The sequence below is a fragment of the Epinephelus fuscoguttatus genome, linkage group LG7 (assembly GCF_011397635.1).
Source record: "Epinephelus fuscoguttatus linkage group LG7, E.fuscoguttatus.final_Chr_v1".
NCBI lineage: Eukaryota > Metazoa > Chordata > Actinopteri > Perciformes > Serranidae > Epinephelus > Epinephelus fuscoguttatus.
In genome coordinates this window covers 29,543,458-29,554,298 of record NC_064758.1, presented here as the reverse complement: position 1 = coordinate 29,554,298, position 10,841 = coordinate 29,543,458, and the positions used below count along the sequence as shown (strand labels likewise).

General features: G+C 41.8%; 1 protein-coding gene across 1 annotated transcript; it reads left to right on the top strand.

Moving 5' to 3' along the window:
• The first annotated feature begins 206 nt into the window (after nucleotides 1–206).
• On the top strand, nucleotides 207–9,479 carry ren (renin). Its single transcript, XM_049581841.1, has 9 exons — nucleotides 207–484; nucleotides 919–1,069; nucleotides 1,489–1,612; nucleotides 2,895–3,013; nucleotides 5,037–5,233; nucleotides 5,801–5,923; nucleotides 6,023–6,164; nucleotides 6,262–6,360; nucleotides 8,980–9,479. The coding sequence occupies exons 1-9, from the start codon at nucleotides 408–410 to the stop codon at nucleotides 9,139–9,141; spliced, it is 1,194 nt and encodes a 397-aa protein (XP_049437798.1). The 5' UTR covers nucleotides 207–407; the 3' UTR covers nucleotides 9,142–9,479.
• Nucleotides 9,480–10,841: the final 1,362 nt, after the last annotated feature.

Sequence of the window (10,841 nt, the reverse complement as noted above, 5' to 3'; positions counted from 1 at the left end):
CAACGTCAGCAATCTCAGGAGCTCCGCGCCCCTGCTTTCTGTCTCCAGTGTTTTTTAAGAGGTCAAAGTTCAGACCTCTCACTGGGACCTGTTTATCACAGTAGGGGTTGTGTGACCAAGGCAGGAGGGTAGAGGGGGTTGGGAGGAGGGAAAGCGGAGCTTGTTTTCAAGTGGTCACCTCCAGCAGAGCTCCCAGCCGGAGTCAGTGGCCCATGGGTGAGAGTACGGTGAAGAGGACATGGTATAAAGAGAGTGGAGGGTCTAGACAGCAGAGAGAGAGAAAGTGGCAGCTTTCATTAAGTCAGATTTGATAATCGTGGAATATTCACAACACCAGGACAATCAGCTTTACATTTATAGTCTTCATCGCTGGTCTGTGTTCTCCGCCCGGCAACAGAGAAGTCACCATGGCACCACTGGTGAACTACTGGATGTGTTTGGTTGCTGTATTGTCGGCAGTGACCTCCAGCCATGCCCTGAGAAGGTGAGAGCTTTATTCCTTTAGTCTGCTTTGCGTGAATAAACAAGCAAACCATACAGCAGTGAGGATTTACAGTATAATTGTATTCACATCAGAGAAAACATGCTACACTTAAAATAGTGACAGCAAACAAAACAAGTAAGGACGGGAAAACAAATGTGTTTTATTGGCTCATTATGAAAGCTAATGTTTTCAGCATTGGCTTAGCATGTGTTTTTGTTCATTTTTCTGGCTTGGCACTATGAGCAAAGCAGTCTGTTCTCTATTAAAGGCGCATTGTCATACTGGGTTGATGACCAGTCATGTGTACCAGATGTATAGCATGAAAAATGTACTTCACATAACTCTACAGCATTTCTTCAGTCACCAAGTGCGTGGCTCGTCTAATTCCTGTCACCCTTAAGATGAATTTTCCTGCTCATCTGTTCTGTTTCCAGAATCTCGCTGAAAAAGATGCCGTCTATCAGAGAGACACTGAGGGAGCTGGGTGTTTCTGCAGAGCAGGTTTTGACTGGGTTGGCCCAGAAGAGCACAGATGACAACAACAACAATGGGACTGTTCCCACACCTCTAACCAACTACTTGGACGTAAGACAGTTTTGTGTTTTACATATCTGGAGGAGCATTTCTGAAATCTCATGCGTGTTTATGGAGGTCATGCCGACCCAGATGTACTGAGTCAAAGGCAATTGACTTTGCTTTTTTTGTCATGAAGCCAAAAGCAGACTTTAGTCTTTGGGGTTAAAGCAGCCATTAATCAGCACTTCTCTCTGGGATTCAAAACGTCTTCATGAGTAAAACAGCAGAACCCAGTTGCCTTTTGATTGATGCTTTAACATATTCTTTGAGCATGAGTCACACTCTCGATTTCAGATTTCATACCCTCAAATTCTATCTGTGCCTTACCACACACACACACACACACACACGGGAAAAGCATAAAAACAGCACTGGCTGGTTAAGGAAAGTCAGAAACTGAGATTTATGTTTTTATTGTTCCCTAACAGACTCAGTACTTTGGGGAAATCAGTATCGGCTCTCCGGCCCAGATGTTCAACGTGGTGTTTGACACAGGCTCAGCCAACCTGTGGGTGCCGTCACAAAGCTGCTCACCTTTCTCCACTGCCTGTTGTAAGTGTTCACACATACAGGCCAGAAAATAACATTTACTTCACATCTGCTTAACATTTAATTAAAGCTGCAGTATGGGATTTTTAATAATAACAAAGCATCAAATGACATGTGGAAACAATAGTTAGGTGTCCTTTCAAATACGGTTCAAACTTTAACCAGATTTTCAGAAAACTGGCAAAAAGAAAACGAGGATTTAAGTGCTTTTCCATCCACTACAGCGGGTTCATTGAGATAAGCAGCGGGTGGCGCTAATTCTCCAGTCAGGTGCAACTGCAAGAGGAGAGGACGCTATGAGATGATGTAATTCAAAGAGCGGCAGTCAAACCTCAAACAAAGGAAAACAGCGTAATAGTACAGCGATAAGATCTTGGAAGATCACATAGCCGGTAACAGATCCTGTGTACTTACATAAGCATGTTAAAAGAGATCTAGAGACAACAAGCAGTAGTGTATGTAATAAAAGCCAGGTCTCTCTCCGAAGTCGTGGAAAGCTGGCTCTTGGGCACTGACTTGTTGCATCAGAAACCAACAAAAAAAGGTGTCCTTCAAGGTTGGCATGATACGTGGCTGGTTGCCGTTATGGTTTAACAGCGCCCGGCGGCATCAGGGGGACACACAGTGGAACAAGGACGAAAGTGAAGGTGGTGAAAGTCCGACTGGGGCAGGCGGGAGTGTTGGTGGATGGGTCCAACAAACACCAACCTTCACCCAAGTCACGCTTTGAGTGACAGGCTGTCTGCCGAAAGTGTCCTCAGCTTCTCAGTCAGATCCACCCCTCGCTCCTCCTCTCACCCAGATATGGTCACTTGTGGCTCCAAAAAACCAAGATGGCGATGGCCAGAATGCTGAACTCAAGGCTTCAAAATGGTCCACAAACTACTGGATGATGTTAGGGTAGCTATGTCCATTACTTTTATAGTTAATGGAAGAAAGTGGACCGTTACACAGCTAAAGAGTCGGATATTTCCCTCAGAAATCAACAGAGACTAAAAAGGAGGATGTAAATTTTGCTTACATTTGCCAGGTGTTTAGAAACACACGCCACAACAACGTCACAAAATTAGTGTTGCTTTATGTCTGTGTGTGTGTGTGTAAACGTTTGGTAACCACTTCGCCAAATCAGCGTCAAAGTTGATGCTGCCACCAAGTGAGCAAAAAACAAAAATCCATTATTGCAGCTTTAATCAATGAAGTATTTTCACGTTGGATGAGACATTATTCAATGAAGCTTCCCTGATTAACATTTGTTTTATGACTCAAATGACTTTTGAACTTCTAGTTACTCACAACAGGTACGACGCCTCCAAATCTCGGACCTACGTTGAGAACGGAACCGGATTTTCCATCCAGTACGCCTCTGGAACTGTCAGGGGATTTCTGAGCGAGGATGTTGTCGTGGTGAGTTCAAAGTCGACACCCTGTAAAAAGATAAAAGGAGTTTCTGTTCACATAAATTTTTGCCTTAATTTCAGGGTTGGCCTGACCTCATTACAGCACACCTATGAACATCTCAACAGGATTTATGTTACAGGAGCACTAAAAGTTAACAGCGCAGTGGGAATAAATTCACCTGTATCTAAACAGCACAGGATTTACAGTAGGAGCAGTGACCATGGAAACTGAAGCCGTTACTGCACCTGAGATCAGCTGTTCTTACCATATTTGACGTGTTTGAGTGAGTGTGCTTCCCACACACAGGTCATGAAAATATTATGTTGGCATGTTTTGTGAAATCCTGATAGAGATTGTTTTATGCCTAAAGTATAAGTAGTGAGACAGCTGAAGGAGTCACTGATCATACCTTCTGTTCTGTCCATGAAACCTCTGAGACAGGAGTTGACAACATTTATGATCAAAGGAGCCATTTTGGCCAAAAAACTTTAATAAAAAGTCTGCAAAACATATTTGAGCCTTATAATGTAAGTAACACAGCCTACTAAGTCTTAATTAGCCTATTAATATTACTAATAGGTCCAGATGAGCATCATTGATGTGTTTTACCACAAGGTGGCTCTGCAGTGGCCTATCCATAATAATTTGGTACTTTAATTTTGCATCAATACACTATTAAATTCTTTATTTTTCTCAGAGACTTTTCGTTTTTCTGCATTTGGAATCCATAGTTAGTGTTGCTAGGACACTTCAGACAACCCACTGCTGTTTAGGTTTAACAAAGTCTATAGGAAAAAGTGTAGGCCAGAGAATTTGAAAATTAAAATTTTAGAAAAAAACACAACAGTTATTAAATTCCATATAATCTTTTGTCAAAGCTACACAGAGCCATATGCGGCCCCGGAGCCTCAGGCTGCCTACCCCCCGCGCTGAGAGATGCAACATTCAACAGAAGTGCATGAAAATGAAAGCAATATGGGCGGGAAATAACTGCATGTGTTATGCTGACTTTATCCTAACATGCCGGGACGAAGTGACGCAATGTTTGTTTTACATAATAAAAGAAAGAGCTTAATGTGTTATGTCTGCTGAATTGATAACAAAGCACGCTTCATTCAAGAATTTGTCATAATTTCGCAAAGTTTATAAAAGTTCATCTTTTCTCAACAACTCATGAAACAGTGTGTGATTTTTAGGGAGTCTGTTTATCATTATATAATTTAATGTGTTTATGTGTCTTTTACATAAATGTAGCGTAACGATGAAACTGACAGTGTGAAACATTTTATGCTCTTGCAAAGTTTACCCGAGGTTAAAGGCACAGCAGTAGTGGGGCGACCTCTAGCTCAACAGGTAGAGCGGTCCGGGTTTGATTCCAACCTGCGGCCCTTTGCTGCATCATCCCCAATCTGTCTCCCTCTTTCCTGTCTCTCTCTTTAAAAAAGCACAGCAGTAGCAGTAGTAGCATCACATGCTGGGAGGGTGTCATGTCACTCACCCTCAGCGGTGGCTTCCTCCTCTTGCTCTTTCTGTTCTCCACTGGAATCAGCCTGCTGCTGCTCATCTGTAGTTGCTCTTTCCTCCTGCTGTTTATTATCACTGCTGCAGCGAGCTGGATTTTGCATGGCGCTGTAAACCAACTACACCACGGTCGCACAGACTTAACCTGTACCACCACAACAAAGCTGTTAAGTCGTGTTCAGCGTGATGACGTTCTCATTTAGCCACTTGTTAACAACCGCCTGTTTTGAGACATGTATAGAAGCTTCAAAGCTCATGAGCGGGGTACTTACTGACATATTTTGTGTCATAGAACCAAATGACAAAGTCCCTTAAGCTTGTATTAACCACAGAGCTTATTTTAGGCATCTAACCAAAAACCCACTACGAAAACTCATTGAGTCATTCTGCACCATTCTACTGCTGGTGGACAAGGTGGCCTGGTCCATCTGGCATTAAGCAGAACCCCCCGATGTTTCAGTCTTAGCCTCTTCCAACCTTTGACTCTCAACTTGTTTGTTACCTGCAGGTTGGTGGCATTCCTGTGGTGCAGGTATTTGCTGAAGCAGCCTCTCTGTCCGCCATGCCCTTCATTTTTGCCAAGTTCGATGGAGTCCTGGGGATGGGTTACCCCAACATGGCCATCGATGGCATCACTCCGGTGTTTGACCGCATCATGTCTCAGCATGTCCTCAGGGAGGAGGTGTTTTCTGTCTACTACAGCAGGTGAGTCCACTGACGTCCACTAGCTTCTCTGTCAGTTTGTATGAAATCACAGAGGAGAAAATGTTCCTTAGAGTTACAACATAATGGAACAAGTACACTGCAGATTAAGCTTTCGCAATCTTGCTTTGACTCTGACAACTAGGAGAAAAAAAAAAACCCTTTAAAACTTTAATTTGACACACAAAAAAAATAAATCTAACTCTGTCTGGTCGTAACATCTGTCAAAATGTTTTCATCACATTGGTAGAGCTAAACAAAGACCATTACAAAATTAATCACATCCTATGAGCTGATTTTGGAACTGGGTAAGACAAGGGACTGTTTTGAGAAAAAACTTAGTTTCCATTTATTATACTCAGTAATGGCCAGAGGAAAACAGCTGAGGAAAGATGATGACGGCTGCCTGGAAGTTTCTTGGAGAACTTACAAGATTTAAAGGCCTTAAGAGTAAAACTTGAGCTGAGGGAGCATGCAATCATTGATGAACCTGCGTCAATGTCAACAGTGATGATGAGAATATGCACAGCAAACCTGGGGCTTGAAGGGTGATTGATTTATGGTTTTCAGGGACCCAAAGCACTCTCCAGGAGGAGAGCTGGTCCTTGGCGGCACAGACCCAAACTACTACACTGGAAACTTTAACTATCTGGACACCAGAGAGATGGGTAAATGGGAAGTTACCATGAAAGGGTAAGAGCTTTGCTTCATACCTTATACAGTGTGTGCACGTGTGTTTGCACCCATTTTGTGATTGTGATTTATTTCCCACCCCTTCCTTCATTCTTTCAGGGTTTCTGTCGGGTTGGAGATGATGTTTTGCGCGGAGGGCTGCACAGCTGTGATCGACACCGGCTCCTCCTACATCACAGGCCCGGCCTCCTCTGTCTCACTGCTGATGAAAACCATCGGAGCCCAGCTGGATGAAAGTGGAGTACGTTTTTACACACGCAACATGGTTTCCCACAAAAACATTTGTCTGAAAAAAACATTCATGACCTGTCATCACCCCTTTAATTTGTGTTCATCAGTACAAAGTCAACTGTGACGCCGTCAAGACGCTGCCTAGTGTTACTTTCCACCTGGGTGGCCAGGAGTACTCACTGACTCAGGAGGATTACATCTTATGGGTGAGCAGGATGATGAATGCTGAGTCATTTTAATGTGAGCACGCAGTGGTGGAATGTGACCAAGCACAATTACTCAAGTGCTGTTTAAGTAAAATTACTTACTTACTCCGACACAATTTAAGGAAATAGTGTACTAAATTTATCTCACAGTTGCAGTTTTTGGTTTTACACAGCAAACCATACAATTAATCTGTAAATGTGATTTGTTATCATAGATTAGAGGCTGTGTACACTCACACAGGTGTTTTCAGTTATGTGACTGATTGGACCTGCTCGAGATGCTGTGTGCATACGCTGGAATTTTTGTGGGCTCGCTGATAAGAATGACAAGTTGTCGTTGCATAAGTTCAAAAGACATCTTTCAGGATCTTGGGAGCCCGATAAAACCGCACTCTGAAACAGGGCAAGATGCATAATGAATACTTTTAATTTTGTAACTTTAAAGCTGTAGTTGGCAGCTTTTATATATATAGTTGAAAACTAATTTAGAAATACCTCACACAGCACCAAATGAGACAGATAATCTGTGGTAAGAATCATATTCCGCTGCCTTCTCTATTGCCTTACAACATTTCCAAAGGCATTACCACATGTGAAACAACCAATCACAGCGGAGGAGTCTCCAAAGTAGCAATCGATCACTGCTCATGAACTGCAGTCAAACTGCAACTAAGAGCAACGCCAAACAAATATGAATCAAGATTCTGTAACTGCATTGCCTTTTTTTTGGCCTCAAATGTTTTTGGAAACATGTTTCAGTGTTCTGTTTAGCAGTTTCACTCTAAAGTTGTCAATATCTGGTCGTCGCCATAGTTTAACACGGTGGGACAAAAACGAAAGTTAAGGAGACAGAAGTCCAAATAGTTTGGCTGGGAGAGCGGTGTATGCTTCCTGCAAGACTATAATGCCAAACCCTTCTTTTATCCAAAATCAAACCGCATGCTTTTGTTGCCTAAACTCCACCACGTGTGTTAGTTGTCGAAGGAACAAAGAAAAGTCAATTCCTAGTGCTGGGCCGATGTAATTTATTTTGAAAGAGACTGTATATAAACGGTAAATTTCCTGTGAAAACGATAGCATATTTTTAAAGACGACAGTGCATGTGTGCATGTGACAGGTACAGGGAGAACTTGACACGGTGTAGTGACGCACAAAGTAGTGACATACAAAGTTTACATGTCATAGATTTGCAAACCAGTGGTTGTTACTGTACTTGAGTGGTTATAAAGGGCACTTGTGTACATGTGAATAACTGTGTGTATATTTGCTGCTGATAACAGAAGAGAGAAGTGAGCAAATAATAAGAGGAAAATACATAATATAAATAAAAGTAAAAGCAATAACTGATACTAAGTATACATAATATTAAATATAGTAATAATAAATAAAATAAAATAATAATACTGATAATAATGATTTTTTTTTTAAAAAAAAAACCTTGCTGAATTGGCACCCCTAGTAAACATCTTGCGCTCAGGCAGAGGCTTGCTAGCCCTCTAATGTGGAAGTTTGTGACCCAGCTATCATGCCGAAAAAAGTCGAGTGCAAATTAAGCATCGCCCACCAGCCACAGCAAACTCTTTCATTTTACAGCTAAATCATTTGAGGCGAATAACAGCCAACGCAGTAACAGAGTTTTGATCCATATTTAATCAGTGCTTCCAAGTTTGACAGTTCACAAGTTCACAAGCAGTGACTGACATGATACCCAGACACACCAAACCATCTTCAGAGAACTAGCGATGATGATGACAGCTCCCTGCCGCGTCACCTGACATCACTTTGTCTTGGCCAGAAAGCTGCACATGAACACACCACAAAGACTACAGCACGCTCCTTCTGCGCCTGCGTGTCTGTAATCGTCATTCAAAAGGAATCCATCTTGACACATGTGAGCCAGTTAGCACATTATCAACACGATCCAGTGTTGAAAGAGCAAAGCATTTTTACTGAGTGCCAGTGAACAATAACACAAACTGTCATCAAACATTTCTGCTAGAGAAAAATAATCTTACCATATGTAACAAGTTTGTTATGACCTCACTCCCTCTTGACTTTAGCTCTTTGTTTACTTTTCTAACCTCCGTTTCTCTTCTGGGGCGCTGAGCTGAACTGCCAATCAGAGCGACATAAGTCGCTGACGGGATCCACCGTCGCCAATGCTGATTCAATGTGCTGAATCGGCCAAAAAAAAAAAAAAAAAAGGTGACAGGGGCCAATGAGGGGCAACGGTGTGGGACGCAGTGCATTGACCAGGGCGACAGACACTCCTCAACATCCCAACATTGAATCACCATTGGCTTGGTGTGTCAGGGCTTCTAGAGACTCCTCAGCCCTGATTGGTTGTTTTTGGTGAGCCATGGGAGATTCTAGTGAATGTCGTCAAACGCAGTAAAAAGAGGAGGAGGGACATGATGTTTCATAGATTATCTGTCTGATGTACTTCATTCAGAATATAGTGACAGTTTTTTTCATAGAAGTTACCAACTGAAACGTAAAGCACATTTTGCTTACAAAACTTCTGTGCTTTTACTGCAGGATTTTTATTTTCATCAGAATCTTAACATTGTGGTGTTGCCACTTTAGCGTTCAAATGTATGTATGTCTTTGTGGCTCCAGCAATCACAGATCGAAGGGGACGTCTGCATCGTCACCTTCAGGGGCTTGGATGTGCCGCCACCTACAGGTCCCGTCTGGATTTTGGGAGCCAACTTCATCGCCCGCTACTACACCGAGTTTGACCGTCGCAATAATCGAATAGGGTTTGCTACAGCAGTCTAACGGACTTAAACATCAGCCATGTTGCTCTTGTTTTCTTTTTCTCTGTCTTTGCTGCTATCTCCTCCCTTCAGCTGCTTTTTATAACTTGTGATCAAACTACATCTGTTTAATAAAAATAGTAAAGAAGTGCACATTATGAAATATCATCCTCCCATTTCTTGCCAATTTTTTTATATATATATTTTGTACCAGTTGCACTGAACACCTTTTGTTTTATTTATAGCATTTTCCAGCAAATGCAAAGTATCTCTGCGTGTGTGTCTCTGCTGATAACTATCGTACAGCAACAGTGAAAATCCATGCCTGTATTGTACCGACGTAACAAGAATAAACTTGTTTACTTGGATTAAAATTTGAGGTTGACTTCATCAATGACTGCACTGTGTTCCTCCAACTCTGTCTGATGCATTTTTTTGACCATGTGAAAGTTAAGTTGAAAACAGATTGCTGTAGCAGATTTAATCATCCACACCACAGCGGCCACATAAATATTTGTCGCTGTTTTTGAACTGGTGCACTTCTTCAAAACATGCGTGTTGGGAGTGGGCCGATTGCTTGACATCTCACCCAAAACACTTTACACCGCACTTCCTTTGGTCCTGAGCAACTCACCTGCCATGATATATTTGCACCCCTAGCAGAGCTAAAGCAGAGCATCACTTGTTAGCTAGCTAATTGGGACCAGGCTATTTCTGGACACAAAAGCATTTCATCTGCATTGTTGATGCTTGAAATGTTTGAGTGTGCTTACACTGTAACATCTCGCTTTCTCGGGGCTCTCTGGTCTTTCCTCATTGGTCGTTAAATGAACTGTAACGAGCGATGGAGAGTGAGCTGCACTCAGCACGTCCTTCAAAGTAACAGTTAATAGGGGTCCCCTCACAAAACACCACACACTGTGGACTTCTGGCGGTAGCAGCACACTACTAATAAACACAACCTATAGATCTAGTTTATGAGCTCGCACTCGACATTGCACTTCCGTGGGACCTCAGCAACACACCCACCCCAATGAAGGGTTGTTACGAAAACCGAAGGATCTACATACACACTGAGAAAGAGACAGACTCTTTCTATTTCTGTTAAATGATGGTGTATAAACATTCAGGTCATCCCTGTACCGCAGTGACATTTTGACCATATTATGTTTCTTTTTTTTTGTATTTTATAACAATAATGAAATGTTTAACTGCGAGGAAAACAGACACTAATACATATACACCATAAAGCAATACCCCTCAGTGTTTTAAATTACAATTAGCTAAAAATGGGAACAGCTCTTATTTACTTTTATCCTGCACGTAACTTTTGTTGCAAAGGATTTTAAAGCCAGAACTAATTTGATTTCAGTTCGTAATGTTTTCCAGAAGAAGTAGAAGTTGATTACTTCGCACTGGGGACAAACTGATAAAATTGAGCACATGTGCGCGAGTTAAAAAAAAAAGAAAATAAAGAAAGATATAAAAAAAGTTTTAATGTCCATATTTCCGGCTTTATATGACAAGGCAGATTTTGATTTAATTAAATTAAATTATAACTTCATTTAATCTAATTCAAGCCATTTGTTATGAATATTTGACACATTTAAAAATCAATATGAGGAAGTGATTCATGGGGACAGGAAATGCTGCTGCACAACAGGAGTGACTCATTTCTCTTTCTTGCTGGTCACCTCTGCGCCCTAGGGGTTGGTTCAAATG

Coding starts and splice junctions, on each gene's coding strand:
- ren (XM_049581841.1), top strand. CDS start 408: ATGGCACCACTGGTGAACTACTGGATGTGTTTGGTTGCTGTATTGTCG. Junction 1,613..2,894: donor ACCTTTCTCCACTGCCTGTT/GTAAGTGTTCAC, acceptor TTGAACTTCTAG/TTACTCACAACAGGTACGAC. Junction 6,361..8,979: donor AGGAGGATTACATCTTATGG/GTGAGCAGGATG, acceptor TTGTGGCTCCAG/CAATCACAGATCGAAGGGGA.